The following is a 20139-nucleotide window of genomic DNA, read 5'->3' as shown; positions in this document are numbered from 1 at the left end:
CTGCTGAATTAGAATTTTGGCACGGGTGGTGAATGGAAGGATGAATCCCAAGGGGTCATACTGTCTTGCTACTATCCTATAGATGTGCCGCATAGTGGGTGTGGTTTTGGGTGTTGGGCGGTGTTTGTAACCGAGTATACCTAAATTGTAATTCCATCTCAGTCCAAGAGTGGATTCATGGGGATCGGTCTTGTCATGTGATAACCAAAGCTCAATGCTATCCGAACGAGCCTCTTTGGGGAGATGATTAACGACTCTTGGGATATTACATGCCCACTGTCTAATCTCAAACCCACCACTAGCAAGAAGGCCACATAACCCATCCACTACTTGCTTGGCTTCATCTGCGGTCATTAAGCTTTTAAGACAATTGTCTACGTAAAAATTCCTTTCTACTGTCGATCTGAGAATATCGTTAGGTTGAGTGTTATCGAGAACATGGCATTGCAAAGCATAGATGGCACAACAGGGGCTACAAGTTGTGCCAAAAGGTAGTAGTTGCCACTCATAAATACTGTAGCAGTTGTAGCCCCAATGATACCACATTCTTTCATGGCTGGTAGACAAAAGAGTTGTGTTGTTTAAGTTATACTCTTTCTCCCCCTGCCAATCCCAGCAAGTCTGGCCAATCCCAGGTGACTGTAAACTCATGTAGGAGAAAGAGTGGATAGTTCTGAGAGACCTGCCCCCCTTGATGCTTCTATGCATCTATGAATAAAATGAACGTAATTATTCATAAGCCCTAATTTAGTGCTGGTGCCAACAGTAATTACATATTAAGGTATATGGAGCCAATTTCAATGGAATACACATGTATAATTAATGTGATATGTTCTATTAATAGAAATACAACTGTTCCCAAGAGTTTGTTTCTCTTCCAAGGACTGTGTGGAATGTGAATTTTGTATGATGCAGACTTTTGTAGGACACAGACAACGAACTTATTCATATATAAAAAAAAATGGAATTTATTGAATTTGTGGCTTTCAGTGAAACATTTGTGCAATGCGAAAAAACTAAAGATTTCAGCCAATGGAATGCGATCAACAAAACAACCCGGAAACGAATGTTAACGTTCAGTGCCATTGTAGGGGACATTTTTAAGAAGGTGTGTAATTAGTCTTCATTTTCGACTAATATATGGGCTGTGGACCCCAGATTGCCAGACTTTAAAAGTAAAAGACATTAATCAAGAGAATGACTTTAAAAAAAAGTTACTTTCCGAACACTTCACGCCAAGCTTCTTTTGCAGGATAAAGTATTATGCGTTTGGTTAAATATGCATTTTTGTCAAAGCAGTAGTTTTTATTGTCGGGCGGAATGAACAGACATACAGTTGTGGGTTTTTTTCCTAGCTTGACAATGGTTAGATTTCCAGTGTGCCAGCTCACATTTCTTTGTCGTTTCTTTTATCATTCCTCAAGCTTGGTTGGGTTTAGTTGTCAAGTGCAGTTGTTGATAGAATGAGAGCATTTAGCAGGGGTGGGGGGAGGAGATTATTTGATACTGATTTCAGTTTCAGTCCCTGCAGTCTATGGCAAAGACATGACATAAACAAAAGAAAATCCACAGTGTGCACATTTGCACTATATAGAATGTATAAATAATAGACACATCCGTACTCTTACCCATACGAAAACAGGTAGTCAAGGGGAACTGAGAGCAATGACGACATTTTGAATGGTTTTGTCCTCTTTTTCACTTCCCTGACACAGTCTGCGGTGCTACCATAAAGTCTAAGATGATGTGTTGACATTCTGTTCCGTTTCCATTCTACATGCAAACCATATTACTGGTTAAAATCAGATCACGCATACAGATTTCCTTTTTAAATCTATTTTAAGTCTGTAAAGGCATTAGCCTGTATCCATGAACCCTGCATTCACACTGTCCATTTCACTAGTAGGTTCACATCCTGAGTTACTGACAATTGCTATGTTTTCCCTGCTATTGCCTAGCTAGTGTGCACTATGACTACATCAATAGTTACAAAAAGTATGCAAAAAAACTACTCATTTAGAGACAAAAACGAAATCTGAAGGACTCTTCTGGACTCCACCAAATTGTCTGGGGGTCACCCAGAAGAGCCTGGGTTCCCTTTCAAGAATTGTTCCTTGTTAAAGGTGGTCTTACTGAGTTGTTCTTGACACATTCACCTCTGCTCTGCCCTGTCTATGGATCCAGAGCAAAATTCGGACAATTTCTACCTGTTCAAAGTACTACACTAATAAAATGTAAGTGAGCATCACTGGCTAGTTCACGAACTGGAACCCAATCTCTGTAACCACCAAACGTGGATAACTGTGGGGCATATATAGATCGATCCCCTGATCCCATCGCTAAAATGCTTTGCCTCCTACATGCATAATATTTTGCGCTGCTTGCTCCTCCTCGCCCCACTCCAATCTGAAAGTGGTCGCTTCATTTTCTTGCTACTATAATTGCTATCTGTCATTGAAAATGATGACTGCTTTAGTAAGGCATTCTGTGGCCAGTGTGAACACAGGGTAGTACTTGGAACTGTGCTGTTCTTACCTTACACCCACATTTTCCCTGGTTGTTATAAAATGATATAAGACATTTGACAACCTGAAAGACCAGATTTAGCTCACAACTTTAACTTTATACACATTGATGTAGGTTTAAATAAATGGCTATGGTCCACACATACCTGGTCATAAAAATGAACATGACAAAAATAAAATTCAACAATTCTCGATTTTTTGAAACAATGACAAAGCCGAGAAATTGCATACAATAGACTTTAGGCAGCATAGTTGGTCTCAGTGCTTTCAAAACACCTCTTGTGGGAGGTGGGAACAAAATCATTTTAAAGAACCCTGAAAAAAAAAAAAAAAAAAAAAACTAAAAACCCAAAACTATGATATGGAACATAGTTGATTTAAATCCATGGCTGAAATGGCAGCAGACATTTAGGCAAATAATTATACAACGTTGAATTGATCATTCTTGTAAAGTATTCCTTGCACAGAATTTCTATAGTCTTTAGCATTGGAGTTTTTTTACCCACAGAACTCAATTCTGTTTAGACTGAGTGCATTGAGTCATTAAAGTTTTCAGCCTCATATCATTCTAGGCATGATAGAGACAGAGGGAGCTTACTGGTAGTCTTCCAGGTGAGGTTCAGTAGCTCAGAATCTAGGGGGCTGAGAATACCAGTCACCGACTCAGAGGTAGGCACTACCTTTCTCATTTCTCCACTCCTATTTTATCCTTAATTCTGCTACCAGCGATTAATAATATGGTTCATGTAGTCTTCTGTGGACAACCTTGAGGACTCAGAGTCTCCTGCCTCATCCCGGGACTGGGGAAAAGCTATGGAGCCAGATGAGCGGCGAAGGTTTTTTAGCCTCTGTTCACGCCTTTCCAATTGCCTTTTATACATATATCGCTGCTGAAATAGGTCTCGGGCATAGTCGTAGAGCTGCACGTCCAGCTCATTAAGTTCCTCAATGCGCTGGATGGTGTCGTTGTCAAGGTCGACACCGGCTGCACGCGTGCTGTTGTACTGCACAAATGGTCGGATGAACTTGAGGTGGAATGTACGCTCAAAAAGGTACTGCGTTTTGCGTTGAAACTCGGTCAACCCGAAGAAGGCCATGTCACGCAAGTTTTTCTTGGCTGACTCCAGGAGGATCTGAGCACGTTTCTTCTCTGGGATGAAAGACATGTTGTAGCAGCCCACCAGGCTAAGGTCGGCCAGCATGCGCACTTGCCGGTTGTTGGCCAGGTTGTAGGGGCACTCCATAAACTGATCCAAGGTACAGCCTGACCAGTCTGTGCCTTCGTAACAGGGTGGGAGCTCCTCCGGGGTTGGCGTTCGTCCATCACACATGTGCAAAGAAGTCTTCCAGGTGGCACCCCGCTGGACATGTCGCCACTCGCTGAGGTAGCGTGACACAGGGTCCCTCAGTAGGGTGATGTAGTAAAACTTCCTGTAAGAAGAAAGGAAAAAAAGGGGTCAGTGGGGACTATTTTTAAAACATTCATTAGCAAACTCATTACTAATTTAATACTAAGTTGCAACATTTTCTTTTAAGAGTCACATTGAAATAGAACCAATGAGAATTAGGTTTAAAGAGTAGCTCTTTGTTCCTATCTTGTGCCATTTTCAGTTTTTTATTCACCACACAAGCAAAAAAACACACACTGATGAGGGCCACTCAGCCTACATTCTTCTGCAGTCTCCCATTATTAAATTAACCACAGAAACCACTCCATTTGGCAAGGCCTTGCATGAGAAAGCCAGCTCCGCACTGACAGGATACTTTTTCCCCCCTAAATTATTTCCAAAAGTAATTATACTGCTAACAATGTGACGCTAATACAGACTATTATCGTAGTACTTTCTAATAAGTTTCTAATAAGGAAAAATCAGTCCGCAGGTCCAGTCCGCATGTTTACGGGAAATCCAGATTCCATTTGGAAACTCGGATTTGTTTTACGCGTAATACGAATCAGAAATAGCTACTGGTTGGTTCCTTTAAAGTAACACAACTTACAAATTCCATCTTCATTCAGAAATAAAAAAACCACATCAAGATTAGCGATTTTCTGCTTTTTTTTTCCATGTTACGAGCAACAGAGCCACGGCTTTTGCGCAGTCCCTGGCCGGGTCGTCCTGTGACGATAATCGCAATAAAACCGAGTCTCAGTTGTGCTAGCGCTTTATTAGAGGTGGGCTTTAGGGCGTACTAGATGAACAGACAAACTGACAGCAGCCAGCCTGCCGCCAGCTCCCTTGATACACACATAGACAAACTACAAAGATCAAAAGATAGACACTCGGGTCCACCGAGGAAAACAAAGACAAGACCTCGGAAAGTAATCTCTTTCTCTGATTTTACAAACATCCTCAGAGTCAGGCCTGACTTTAATACCATAAATATTACAAAAAAGTTTTTTTGTTATTTTAGATTCTAAAATTGAGAAAGCGCCTCCAAGGGCCTGGTTGAAAGAAAGGTAAAGACATTTTTGTTTGACTTGTTAATTGTTTTGTGTTGATATGCTTCAGCCTTCCTCATGCATGACATAGAGCTAGCTATAAAGTCACAATAGTCCTCTGATAAAGGAAGAAAATCACAAGGGGGTGATGGTTAAAGGGGACACAACAAACAACTTGTTCTGAGAATAGTCCCAAAAAATCACCAGCATGTCCTTCAACATCACTGTTTACATTCATTGTATTTTGTTTCTATATTTAATTTGAATTCATAAACATTTTTTTTTTCTAAATTTCCTGAGGTAAAATCTAAGCAGAAACAAATAAAAAATTTATACACTATATTGACAAAGGTTTGTGGACAGCTTAAGAATGGTGTGTGTGTGTGTTTTTTTTTTTTTGAGAGTCCTATTCCACCTCAAGTCCCACATTTGCTGTTGTAATAACATCCACTCTTTTGGGAAGATTTTCCACTATTTTTTGTAGTATGTTCATTAAGATTTAGCCAAAAGAGTTAGTAAAGTCCGGGATTGATGTAGGTGAGGTCAGGAGGCCTGGGGTGCAGTCAGTTTTCCAATTCATCCCAAAGGTGTTTAATAGGTTTTGATATACAGGCATGTCTGTTCCAGCATGACATATTCATGTCATGCTGGAACATGTTTGGGTCTCCTAGTTCACGTGAAGGGAAAATTTCATGCTACTGCATACAAACAAATCCAATACAACGTTGTGCCTCCAACTTTGCGGTAACATTTTGCAGAAGAACCACAAATTGCTGGAAAAAAACAGGTGTCCCGATATTTTTCTCCATATACAGTAGCGTATAAAAAAGAAAAAGAAAAGCAACATCGATAAAAAGGCCGCTGTAGAAACACACACACTTACACATATACTTTCCTTGTGAGGCCCTTTGATTGAATAGATGATAAATATAAAAACTACTACAGCTAATTCATTATATCCTACCCCTTATATGTACCTCTGTCCCTAACTTCAGTGACCAATGGCTCTTTTTTTATGTCCTCACAATTTCAGAACTGGCATTTATATATTTTCTGTCTTTGTGGGGACTCTTAGTCCAGAGAAAGATATAATAAGAAAGCACTCTCTTTCTCTCTCTCTCTCTTTTGCTCTCTCTCTCTCTCTTTCTCTCTCTCTCTTTCTCTCTCTCACTCACACACACACACACACACACACACACACACACACAATGCCGTGATCAAAGATTTGCAGAACATGATGGATTTAGGCAGATAAAGCGTGCTGCAGTTAATGTTCTCTGAGCCCCGGCCCAGCAGCGACAAGGAGAGGCTGGTTAATGTCACACACACACATGCAGAACTTTGACTGATGACTCTTATCAAAGCCCATATGATGAGAGCAGCTCTGATATACACCAGCACCCTAAATACAGACAGCCTGCTGATCGTTAATCTGCTAATGACAGTACACGTGATTGAGAACGTTCTCTAAGTCACTACGCCCTCAATCTCGCTCTCTCCCTCTTTCTCTCTCTCTCTCTTTCCTAAACGATTTTTTCCCTGTATGGATTCTCATCCTGCGTTATTAGATGCTTAATGGCATCCGACGAATCAAGCTTTCGGATCTGACCATGTGGCGGCGCTATATACTTACAGAACAGACAACGGGTATGTCGCTCCTGAGCTGCACTTAGACACTACAGTCGAAACACAGAGAGAAGTACACATGGCCTGTAATGTAGGTACGATGCGCAGTGTGTGGGCGTGGTTAAGTGAAGAAATATAGGATGGCGTGATGAGAGGAGGAAATGATGAAGGTATGAGAATCGTTTTGCTGGGTGGCGTACTTACACGCACACACACACACACACACACACACACACACACACACACACACACACACTATTTTGCAAGCATTTTTAGGTATTCGGGAACCGCTTGTTATGCCTGTGTATGAGAGCATTGTGGGTAATAAAAAAAAAATGTGAGCCAGCAGTTTGTGTGTGCATTAAAGGAAAACTTTAAAACCGACATATAAATTATTTAACACATTGCTATATTTCTTTAGCGATTCTGCAGCAAATCTCTTTTTTTTGTATAGTAGGGTTGACTTGATTCAGATCAAAGTTGAAACCTTAGACTTCTGAGTACAGATGAAAGCGAGCTGGACAACTAAATCTGCATTGCATCGCAAAGTATTGCCAAATAATGCCTTCATCGATAGGTCAGAATATTGTTAACCGAAGCCCCCTTGGATATCTCCATTACCACGTTCATTGGAGGACTAGTGTAACTGCCAAAAAGGGCCTTACTCAGGTGCCCAGGATTGGCAGCTTGGTGTGGCTGATATTTGAATTCCAATGTCTTAACCACTAAGCTATCACCTTTTTTATTATGTTATACTTTATTACTATATTATACTATAATAAATATACATATATAATAATATTGTACCGTAACATTTCAGACAATATCTATTGTCCGAAACACCATACAACTCTGAAAGGACCTGACAACCCATGAGCGTTTTTTTAATTTTTTTTTTTTTATGTGAGTTTGTTTGGGTTCAACTTTCTTTTCAGCACCTTTTAAAAAGAATCCTTCAGCTCCATATACAGTTCACTAACTCCCTCTGTCTGGCACTTGGCCTGAAGATGATTCTGCAGGTCTTAAACAGAAGTACGTTCGGAGGCTCTTATTGGGATAAACAGCCTGAGCACACAGGCATGTCTGTAATTACATTAAGCGAAGAGACAGGCTGAAGAATTGCATGGCTTGCACTGCATTAGGAAATGGAATGGCGCATTAGCATCAGCTCAGGGATGAACGAGTCCCGCTCCGGTTAATGGTCGGCGTCAGTCAAATGGAAGAATCCTGCAGGGGGCAAAAGGGGTAGCGGGCGATTCGCTTGTTACTGCTGTGCCCTGCCGTTCTTCACTCAGACTCATACAAACCTCCTTTCAGGCCATGGTTAGGGGGTATCCTTTCTCAAAAGTGTTGTGCCAAAAAAAAATACTTGACTTCAACAGAAAAGCTTCCTGATTTTATTAGCTTAGAACAACAGATTTGAGTAAAAAGTAAAATTTCTACTTTTTACCTTGGAGGACCATAACCTTTAGAGATCTGTTCTTTTTGCTGTGATACTGACTGACAAGGTCACTTTGAAAATGCAAGCCGGATGTTTACAGTTTTATTGAATGAAAGCTATGTAAAACATCTGTAATGTTCATTATAGAATAGAATAATATAATAAATGTCTATAATATAAAGTTATTCCCATTTCAACCCCTTTTTAAAATCTAAATCTTTGCCATTATCAGCAAAGAAACCTTTGAAAAACAAACTGATTTTGTTTGAGGTTGGTTAAATTGTTCGAGTTGGTAAATGAATGCTCACAATGGCTAATCCAAGAACAATAAAAAGAATCATGAAAATAGAAAATCTACACTAAATCTAGTACGATTGTTTTTCTACAGCATGTCGAATCGAATTAGCTATGTACAAAATTATAATATACACCGGCTGATCTACTACTACCACTATCTTCTACTACATTTAATCATGATTTAAAGCTACGGTCTCCCTATAGACATTTCTAACAGACTTGCATAAAATTAAAACAATTTGTAAAATTGGATTCCACAGAATTAGCAAAAAACTAAACAAAAAAACACAAAGGGCCACAAATGTGAACATAAAAAAAATCAAAAAAAAAAAATCGAAAGCTAGTCAGACTAATGAGACTCCTAGTGAACATTTCTGAGGTGAAATAAGTACAATTAATTGGACTATTATAACATGTATGCTCAAAAGTAAACAGAATACTCGTGTGTCCAAGCTAAGTCGCTTGCTAGCTGTGAGCATTGCTGTCATTCGCATAAGCTAGTTCGCCTGCCATTACATTCGGTTCAGGATTTATAACTAAGGTCTATATGCAGACCTTGTCAGTTCTTTATAAAGTTAAAACTATTTGTAGCTTCCATAAAACTGGCAAAAAAAAATCATTCAATAGTACACAAATAAAAAAATCCAAAGCAAATCCACATTTATAATGTAACAATTAAAACCATTTGTAGAAGCGGTTCTCATAAATTTTGAAAAAGACATTCATTATAACACTTTATTAATCAGAAAACACTGAGTGAATACGTGGTCAAAAGACACAGATCCAAACATGCTAACAACATGGATATAGAATTAATAGGAAGATAATAATTCTACCGAAGCTTCCTAGTTCAAATTCAGTCAAATCAGCTTTTTTCTGAGGTAAAGTATAACCTTAACAAGTACGGTACTTGCTGAGGTAAGACTTCACTTCAGAAATCAGCTTACTTGGCTTAATCCAAACAGAACACTTCAAGTATTCAAGTGTGTCCTGGCTAAGTCGCTTGCTAAAGAAACCTCCTGCTAACATTGCTGTCGATAGCTGAAGTTAGCTCAACTGGCACTGTGCTTTGAAACGGTGCTTGATGGAAGAACTCTGAGAGAAAGTAGGCTTTAAAAACTCTTAATGAAACCTGTGGCACTCGATATGCAGGGGGGGACACTTGTCTCCAGAGACGAACGTCGGGTAATCAATTTCAACCCGATGGGAGTTTCATCTACATAACAAAAGCTAATTACTGCAGCCTAATCAATCACCACATCCTAATTAGCTCTGGGCTCTGAGCTTGCGACGAAGCGCCTCAGAGAGATGCAACATGAACGCAACCATGCGCGCGCACATACACACAAACACCCTACAGCATAGACGAACACACACATTCACACCTGGTATTGTTTACACATCTAAACACGCCTGAGGTATTACAAGCATTAATATGATTACTTATACCCAGTACTCCTGTCCTTATTCAGACTTCCCACATAGCCTGCCATAACTTTACCATGAAGTAAAATCATTCAAAAACTTCAATAAAGTGATTTATTGAATCATTTTAATAAGCAATCCTTTATTTTTCGGAACAAATCGAACTTTCTGACTGAATACAACCTTCAGCATTTAGTTCCCTCGTCACATTCTCACCTTCTACAACAGAAAGTTGAATCCTTCAAATGTTCTGAGGATTGCAAGAAGAAGAAAAGTTCATTTCAAATCATTGAATGTCTGCCCTTTATTATTCAATTGTCCTTATCTGTCTCTATGTGATTAGCATCGAATAAGTTTAGCATATTTGTTTATTTTGTGTTGCTACAAGTGCTAAGAGTGCTAACTGGTACTATTCTGGCCACGTCTGCGATTTCTTCATGGAGTGCAAATTAGAACAAAGAACAAACGTGGAATTCTGCCTGAAACCAGGGCAATCTGCCACAGATACGTTAGACATATGGCGATCCTGCGACGAGTCGTTTAAGGTGTTTCGAGTGGCACGTGCCATATCACCGGAAGACGACGAAAGTTCAGGAAGACCTTCAACGAGCTCAACCCCTGAAAATGTCGAAACCATTCGGCAACTTGTGCATGATGATCGTCGGAGAACAATCTCACTTTTACACCCACCCTACTCACCAGATTTGGCTTTTGCCGACTTCCCTCACTTCCCAAAGATAAAGATCCAGCTCGAAGGTTGGCGTTTTTGACACTATTCCAAGATCCAGTGTGAATCGCAGAAGGTGCTTGACACACTTCGAACAGGAGACTTTCAGGACATGTTCCAGAAGTGGCAGGAATGCACTGTATTGCTGGGTAAGGGGACTTTTTCAACGTGATAGTGTGTAAACGTAGATAAATAAAGTACTTTCTTGCAAACAGGGCTAGTCTGAAAAGTTTTTGATTCCACCTCGTGAATCCATCTTGCTCAAGTTGCTTTGGTAAGTAGCTAAGTTGCCACAAATAAGACTACAATGCATTCTAAACATGGAATCAGAAATTACTTCTGGGATATTCGTCCATCTTCAAGTACAGCGTTTTCTAAGACAGCGCCTCTTTTTTGTGACCCCCCTGACACTCTTAACCTTCCATGATTAATCAGTGTATTTTTTTATTTTTTTTGGTGGGGATTTGGTGAGGATGTTTCACCAGGTAACACCTGCCTGACTCTAATCAGCAACTATTCCCACTCATTTACAGCTTGAGATCTACAGCTGGGTTGGTTTCATATCGGATATAAATATGTTTTGTTTGCGGAGAGGAGAACTATTAATCATTTACCCCTGCTTGTTTGCGTTCTACTTTCAAGGGCATCATTCAGTGCTGGAAGGCTGCCCCCCCCCCCCCCCCCAAAAAAAAAATAGTAATTTGCTCTGAATATGACTTGAATTCTAAGTGCATCCCTGCACACGATTAAAACCACTATAATAAACATGAACAGCCAGTATGCATAGGACACCTCCAAGACACGTCCCCCCTCCCCTCGCCGTTCTCGAAGCATCACAACGTCTAACTATGGTATCATCATTACCCACACGTGTTATTGATAGCGCAATGATGGCAGCGGTCCGCCAATCCTCCGTTCCTCTGCACAATAACAAGCTTCATCCAGTTCATAAATAACTTTAACGATGGTATTCGGAAAAGGCGAGCTTTTGACAGCTAGCGTGTTAGGACTGTGGGAGGATGATGGAACCTGCAGGTCTTTTGGCCCCTCCAGCAGGTGTCTTATTAAAGTGAAAGCTGAAATGCCTGCTGCTAAGATGCCCACTGCTGCCTCTTTAGAGTAATTGGCTGGGCCAGCAGAGGGCATGTCAGTGCCTCATCGGAGCAGGTAAATATCTCACTCATTTTTTTTCTCTTCCTTGCACCACACACATGCCCGCAGCTCGCCAGACGGCACTGAAGCACATAATGAGAAGAGATAATGAACCAAGGAGGAGGAATGTTATGTAAGCTTAAAGGTACACACAGACACACACATGTACAGTGTATACCATATACACAGACAGGTCTTGAGAGTCAAATAAGTTCAGCAGATGGTGACCAGACAATGCTGATCTTTCTAAATTAAGTGAAAAACACAAACACATTTTTCGAAGGGTCAAGTGGCCTCCAACTAACACCTTCAGAATGTTTTTTTTTACTGCTGCAATACTTTAAATTGGAAAAATTTGTCCCCACCTTCAACTGGAAGGTACGTCCTTCATTTTTACACTCTCACTCTCAGCCAAATGTCGTCAACCAATTACAATAGTGCTCCAAAATCAATCAACTCTATGAAGACTCTCTCCAATGAAAATTACCTTTAACATAAAAATTGTGCATACTGGTATTTAGGCTACGGACAATGATACTATCAGGAATTCCTGTGATGGAAGCTTGCCATATTCCTGCCATTTTCGGCTTTCTATCCCCTGATGTGTTTAAAATTGTGGTCTAGGGGCTACTGACAAACCATCTTCGATTTAAAAAAAAATAATCTGCCAACCGCAAAAGCAGGTGATTTGCATACTCTGAATGAGATGTCCCAAAAATCAAGTCGAGCAGGTGTGCAAGCCCATTCTGTATACACACAAATTTCCCTTGAGGAAATATTGATGTAACTTATTTTGACTAGCGAAACTGTTTTATGGTCTCTGTACTCGCAAAGTTCGGCAGGAATATTACATCATATAAAGCAAATTGAGCTTCTGCTCAGAGCTTTCTGCATGTGCAACTCACGTTCAGCCGCTGTAGCTGATCTTGCAAAAAACATTTTTATGTCAGAAACAGATCCTTCATTTTGAGGCTTCGTTTCCATATCATCCCTTGCTACTGTCTCAGGGATCTACATCTGGATTTCTGCAAAACTGCTTTGTTCCAATGTCTATTGGTGAAAGTGCTGCATGAACAAAATTAAACTGTAGAAGAGGACGTCGGAGTTTGAAAGCATAAATGGTGGTCTTCCTCACTTAGTCTCTGCTTCCTCTCCTCTCCTGCTGTTTCACCCACTGCCTCTAAGACTTTTACCCCAAGCTACTATTTTCTGCACATGCCACAAGCAACAGACCAAACCCCCTGACTGTGTATTAGTCACCTTTAATGGCTAACAAGGTCTCTTAAAAGCCTGTCCATTGTGGCCTCTGAAAAGTGATGTGGACCATTTGCTCAAAGTCTGGCTGTTTTGAGGTCGGAAAGAATGGGTAAAGTGCTGCCCCACACAGATCCCATTTTCGAAAATGAGCCTGCAGTCAATAGCCCCTTTGCCATTGTGGGCCAAACCTAATGCTTGAACCCTCTTACATTGATACTGGTCCCTTTCCATTTGGCTATTACATGCTTGATATACTTTTCAAACAGGATTGAGCCAAAGTACAAGCCTTCTACAAACGTCAAGATGAAATCTGTAATTCTGTATGCATACATAATAGCTATTAGGATGAAGTATATACCTTGATATGATATAGCATATAGCTTTAATGATATAGCAGAATATTTAACCGGACTATGCATTATCCTAATTTTCCTTATTGGAAATCATCACACTATGCTAAACTCTGACCCTCTAGGACAAGACTGGGGCATCCCCATGTTGTCATTTTGCAGGGCAAAAGTGTAAACAATAGGCAAAAATGGGACATGACCTTTTTATGGTTGCTTGGAATATTTCCTTGAAGTAAACGCTAATCTCCATTCAGTTTTTTTTTTTTTTTGGAAGAATGTTTAGTCACTTCTAAAGCTGCTTGAGGTGTGCAACAACACTGGGATAGGATTGGAGTCATCAGAAATGTTCAAAAAATAAAACCAACAAAGTCTGTTAGAAGGTGCAAGACTGGGATCCCTGAGGAAAACTGGAAAAGTAGTATCCTTGTGATTAAAAATGTTGGACTTCTGATTGAAGTTCCATCCCACCACCGCCAAGCTGCCACTGCCGGGCCTTTGGGTATGGCTCTTAACCCTCAACAGTTGTAAAAATGCAATAATTCTAAGTTGCTGTAGATGAGGGCATCTGCCAAATCCTGTGAATATAAATGGGTCCCATTGGACTCAGAAATATTCAACAAATAGAATCAAGAAAGTCTATCAGAAACTGTCAGTGGTACAAGCAAAAATAATTAAGGATTGGTCATTCCTCCTGCAGGAGTAAGTATGATTGGTCAGGGGTGTCTGACAGTGGCAAGGAAAAACTCCCTTAGATGATATGAGGAAGAAACCTTGAGAGGAACCAGACTCAAAGGGGAACCCATCCTCATATGGGTGACATCAAGAGTTTGGTCATAAATCTTTCAACAATACAGAACAATTTGTGATCATCATAGATCCAGCATCAGCTTCTCCATGCCAGGGCCTTTAAACACTCGGCATCTACTTCTCCATGATCATCCATAGGTCCATAATCTTCATGAGGTGGGACGTGACTGGAGCTGGCCAAACCTCAGGATGCCTCGGGATGGGGAGAGAAAGAGAAGCAGTGGAGAGGAATTAGCGTAGCTGCTGTTCATGATATTAACAGCACAAGTTGATAATGTGCATGTAATTATATATTCTGGAGCACAAGGTTGTGATGTGATGTGTGTGATGTGTGTTATGTGTAGGCTTTGCTAAAAAGATATGTTTTTAATCTACACTTAAACTGGGAGAGTGTATCTGAACCCCGAACACTGTCAGGAAGACTATTCCAGAGTTTAGGAGCTAAATGTGAAAATGCTCTACCGCCTTTAGTGGACTTTGCTATTCTAGGAACTACTAGAAGCCCAGAGTTTTGAGATCTCAGGGAGCGTGACGGATTGTAGCGTGTTAAAAGACTGGATAGATACATGGGAGCCAAACCATTTAGTGCTTTAAAAGTGAGTAGCAGTAGTTTGTAGTCTATTCGAAACTTAGGTAAATCAAGAGTTTTCCAAATCTGAAATTGTTACCAAATTGTAAGGATACCTTTGCTGACTTCTCAAAGTTCCACAATCAGGAATTTTCAATATTTATATCTATTTATTTATCAGATTCCCGGTCAGGGAACCATCCCCAGCCACTCTTAGTGCCGGTCCCAAGCCCAGATAAATTGGGGAGGGTTGCGTTAGGAAGGGCATCCAGCGTAAAAACATGTGCCAAATCAAACGTGCAGAGGATCCGCTGTGGCGACCCCTAACGGGAGAAGCCGAAAGAAAGAAAGTTTATATCTATTTATTTATCAAGCATACGGAAAAATAGATCGTTCAATAGAATACATGTCTCAACTGATTTCTCAGCTACAGTAGCTAACCATGCCAGCTAATGCAAAATGAATGGTGCACTAGTTTGGCATGTTAAAACCAGATAGGGACAGCAACGAGTGTACAAGAGAATAAGATACCAAAAAAAAAAAAAGCCAAGGTTGGGAGCTGAGCTTTGTTAGCCTTCACATCAAACACCAGAAAAAGTTTATTCTGGCAAGCGCTGCTTATTTCCACTCACTGCTCCAGGCTAATGATTTGTCCAAACCCACTACAATTCGTTTGTAATTAATGTTTTGAGAAATAGGTAATACTTCTTTCTTTCTCAAGTGGTTCCTCTTGCAGGGTTTGACATAACTTTTATGACTTTGCCCTGAATGGACAGAACGCTGCTTCAATGCTTTACAGACTTATAAACGGGTATCTTTACAAGCAGCAGAAGCCTTTATGACGGCTATACAGGGAGCATTCACCCTCGCAGTACCTGATTCACTGTTCTTGTGTACATATTTATACATATATTTTCCTTTGCTGAAGACAAAATGACATCAGATTGCTTCTAGGCATTTGACGTACAAAAAACAATCGACATTACTCTTATCGTGTACTGGTATATTTTCAATAATCCTGAATCCAGGGTGGAATCTGGAGCCTCTGCTCAGAATTCTGTAAATATAACTCAACAATATTAGGTGCGTTATTACAGATGCTGACATTTTTTACACTTCCCGCTGATGGACTGCTCGGTTTGTTCACTTTGTCTATTGATTTTCCTCCTAATCTAATTGATCTAATGGGTAAATAGATCAGAACTTTGGCGGAAGAAATCAAGTAAAAGCCCTTAGGAAAAAGCAGAGTGAGGCTCCGAACAGACAAACCAACACAGCCATGAACACACTGAATGGCCAAGTTCTTGACAGGAAGGGAACTCTACACTCTTTACAAACGTGGTGAGCAGAAAAGTAGCTCCGGTTGCGCAAGTTGCTTTTTAGACACTACGAAGCACATCCACAACCCGGCATCCATTTTTGCCAACACAGGCGGTGTTCTGAATTTGCTTTTCCTCCAAAAGGCAGGATGACATGGGATCACATCTGAGACCTGATCTATCAGTCAAAAAATGTTATGTTTCCTGTCTCGCTGACAGCAAAGAGCATCCCGTAAACATGCACGTGAAGAAGCACAAACACATGCCGACGTGCGAGGAAATCATTTCAAGGTGTGAAAATGACGTATTGTCAACCTTGAACACAAGGACAGACGTTTCTCTCCCTTTCTTTTTCTTTCTGTCTCACCTTTGCATACATGACTGGGTTTGCCTGCCTATTCTCTTTTTTTTTCAGTTTCTTCCAGAGTTAAAGCAAAAAACTATTCATGAGAAGTTTGTGGACACCTGACCATAAGATTATTATGTGCTTTTTAAAACACCTTTCCACATTTAGTTCCCCAAGATGTTCCACTAGATTTTTGAGTGGGCTTGTAAAGATTTTTAATATTTTATTCAGCCACAAGGGTGTTAGTAAAGTCAGGATATGATTGTGTGCCTCCAACTTTGTGGTATCAGTTTGGGAGGAACCAAATATGGCTGCTTTCTTTGTGTTTCACTATTAACAATAAAGATGAGTTCAAGAGTGTATCATATCAGAGTAATCCGGGAATTGAGGGTTCGTGGCGTTGAATCATATATCTCTCCAATGACTTTCCTTGTTTGAATGAAGAATTCCACATGTACAGCAGTGTATAGGAGGTTTTAGCAGGAAGATAATGAAGATAATGCACAGTTGGCAGGCTCCAACTAGTGGCATTGTTCAGAAAATAATGCGTTGTTTGTTTGTTTTTTTATTTAGCTTTAGCAAAGGACAATTAAATGTCAAGCAAATTATTTGTAGGAAGCCTACTGGTTGAGACAGTGGACTGATCAGAGGGACATTAGATCTATTTCCACCACCACCAATCTGCCACTGCTGGGCGCTTGAGCAAGGACCTTAACCTTCAACTGCCCAGTTGTATAAGTCGCTCTGGATAAGGGTGTTTGCCAAATGCCATAAATGCAACTGCACTACAGAAACCCAGATGCAGATGTTGATGGTTTTCACAATTGGAATATGCTCCAAATGGGAGTACAGTTGCTTTTCGCACCCCCTGCAGAGTTGCCCTGGTTTCAGACTTAATTCTATCAAATTATATATATTTATTAGTATAATATTTGGATTTGATTGCATTGAGAAGCCACCCGATTCCAATGAATTTGTGGTATACATGAAACTAATGGGTTCGTCATAAGCGGAAACACTTTTACCTTCTGACCAAGTGTGCATCTGTGTCCGAGTTGTGTTTGCATTCATGGGAATTGTGGCACAGAAGAAGAAGAAGAGCCTTTATTTGTCACATACATTACAGCAATTTGAAATTCTCCACATCGTAGATTTAAATGGAGAGCTATCCAGGATAATGCTAGTAAATTATGGCGTGCCACAAGGGTCAGTTCTGGGACCCCTGCTTTTTACAATATACATGCTTCCATTAGGAAATATTATTAGAAGGCATGGAATTAGCTTCCATTGTTATGCTGATGATACCCAGCTATATATTTCATCCAAACCAGGCGATACAGCTCAATTAGCTCGCATAACTGAGTGTGTTGAAGAAATAAGAGATTGGATGACCCATAACTTTCTGCTATTAAATCCTGATAAAACGGAGATTTTGCTCATCGGCCCAAAAAATAGTACACAGAAGCTCCAGCATCTCAGCCTGCATTTAGACGGTTGTTCTGTAACTACTAGTTCAACGGTAAAAGACCTGGGAGTTATTTTAGACAGCAACTTATCTTTTAAAAATCACATCAATCAAGTTACAAAAACAGCCTTCTTTCACCTTAGAAATATTTCTAAGCTAAGAAATATGTTATCTATATCTGATGCAGAGAAGCTCGTCCATGCGTTTATGACCTCTAGAATAGACTACTGTAATGCATTACTAGGTGGATGTCCTGCATCATTAATAAACAAGCTTCAGTTAGTTCAGAATGCCGCAGCAAGAGTTCTTACTAGGTCAAGAAAATACGATCATATAACCCCAATCTTATCGTCCCTACATTGGCTTCCTATTAAGTTTCGAATAGACTACAAACTACTGCTACTCACTTATAAAGCACTAAATGGTTTGGCTCCCATGTATCTATCCAGTCTCTTAACACGCTACAATCCGTCACGCTCCCTGAGATCTCAAAACTCTGGGCTTCTAGTAGTTCCTAGAATAGCAAAGTCCACTAAAGGCGGTAGAGCATTTTCACATTTAGCTCCTAAACTCTGGAATAGTCTTCCTGACAGTGTTCGGGGTTCAGATACACTCTCCCAGTTTAAGTGCAGATTAAAAACATATCTTTTTAGCAAAGCCTACACATAACACACATCACACACATCACATCACAACCTTGTGCTCCAGAACATCTGATCACATGCACATTATCAACTTGTGCTGTTAATATCATGAACAGCAGCTACGCTAATTCCTCTCCACTGCTTCTCTTTCTCTCCCCATCCCGAGGCTTCCTGAGGTTTGGCCAGCTCCAGTCACGTCCCACCTCGTGAAGATTATGGACCTATGGATGATCATGGAGAAGTAGATGCCGAGTGTATAAAGGCCCTGGCATGGAGAAGCTGATGCTGGATCTATGATGATCACAAATTGTTCTGTATTGTTGAAAGATTTATGACCAAACTTTTGATGTCACCCATATGAGGATGGGTTCCCCTTTGAGTCTGGTTCCTCTCAAGGTTTCTTCCTCATATCATCTAAGGGAGTTTTTCCTTGCCACTGTCGCCACGGCTGCTCATCAGGGACAAACGCACACCATTCACCTTCACTGTTGTTTTCTGTAAAGCTGCTTTGAGACAATGTCTGTTGTGAAAAGCGCTATACAAATAAACTTGACTTGACTTGACTTGACATATTCTAGCAATTTTAGTATGCTGGTGTTACAGTGAAGAGTCAACTCTGATACTGGGCTCCTGAAGCATGTAGCGCTAAGGGCCTTGCTCAAGGGCCCAAGAGTGGCAGCTTAACAATACTGAGGTTTAAACTCCTGACCTTCTAACTAGTAAGCCAGAGCCTTAACCACTGAGCTACCACCTCCCAGATCCAGTGCAGCGGTTACTTCCTGGTCCGCATGACCGTACTGATGTTACCAATTTTTCATGCGCACCATGGTTGGTTTTGTGCAGTATAAAAGCCTCGTGTGATGAATCTAATGAACAAGCCAGAGAAGCAAGGACTCCCTGGCACCATATCAGGAAAAAACCTTGAAGCTATCAATCCTCTTTTTTATCTGCCCCAGTGGGTGTACCTTTCCCTAATCTATGCAAACCCTTGGTATACACATGGTCTACACTAGTGGTACCCAACCCCCGGCCGCGGACCAGCACCGGTCCGTGGGTCAATTGGTACCGGGCCGCACAGAAAGAATACATAACTTACATTATTTACTTACATATCTGATTCTGAACGGTGTTTTATTTTGGAAAATTACCGGATTCTCTCCACCACATCTGTCTATGACTCACTCTTGATGCAAGTCAAGATTTCTCGGTCACATGTCTTACCTCCATCCGCTACCTTCTTAAAGGGGCTGCTCCGCCCACTAACACATAATACATTACCGCAAAATTCAAACCCCCAAGCTAGCGAAATAAACAAAAAACATCACAGAGGATTCACATTTATTATTATATTTAGAAAATACCAGTTTTTATGGTCGTATCTTTTTATTTTGTTGTATTTATCCGTCACACCTTAAAGGCCGGTCCGTGAAAAAATTGTCCGACATTAAACAGGTCCGTGGCGCAAAAAACGTTGGGGAAAGGCTGGTCTACACTATGGCCTTAATTGAAATGATAGGCCTTTGTTGCCATGAAGGTGTGAGCAATACAACACTGTCAGACTAATAACGACCTGCTAAATCGTTCACGTTTTGTCTCCCCTGTGCAGCCTCACGTGTACAAACACATGAATGCACACAGGAATTTCCATGGTTAGATCACTTAACTCAGTTAGATCACTTTATTTAGCAGGAATGGCAAACAGCACAGCAGTAGGCAGCAAATTCATGGGGAGAAGCATCAAGTGAGGGAG

The 20139-nt window shown here is 40.6% G+C and overlaps 1 protein-coding gene across 4 annotated transcripts in view; it reads right to left on the bottom strand.

The window, feature by feature from the left end:
* Nucleotides 1-944: 944 nt before the first annotated feature.
* The window catches only part of hs6st1a (heparan sulfate 6-O-sulfotransferase 1a), a 95174-nt gene continuing 75979 nt past the window's right edge, over nt 945-20139 (bottom strand). The window contains exons 2-4 of one of the 4 annotated variants that reach the window (XR_014533695.1): nt 2199-3956; nt 2089-2168; nt 945-2045 (exon numbers count right to left, since the gene is read on the bottom strand). Coding sequence is in view for 1 of the 4 variants with exons in the window: in XM_083541802.1 (XP_083397928.1) it covers nt 3245-3956 (712 nt within the window). In the remaining 3 variants the exon portion in view is untranslated. Of the gene's footprint in view, nt 3957-20139 lie in introns of all 4 variants that reach the window. The other 3 variants (XR_014533693.1, XR_014533694.1, XM_083541802.1) reach the window with 3 other exon arrangements.

This window comes from Silurus aristotelis, assembly GCF_946808225.1.
Source record: "Silurus aristotelis genome assembly, chromosome: 5".
Taxonomy (NCBI): Eukaryota; Metazoa; Chordata; class Actinopteri; order Siluriformes; family Siluridae; genus Silurus; species Silurus aristotelis.
This window is presented reverse-complemented; position numbering and strand designations above follow the sequence as displayed.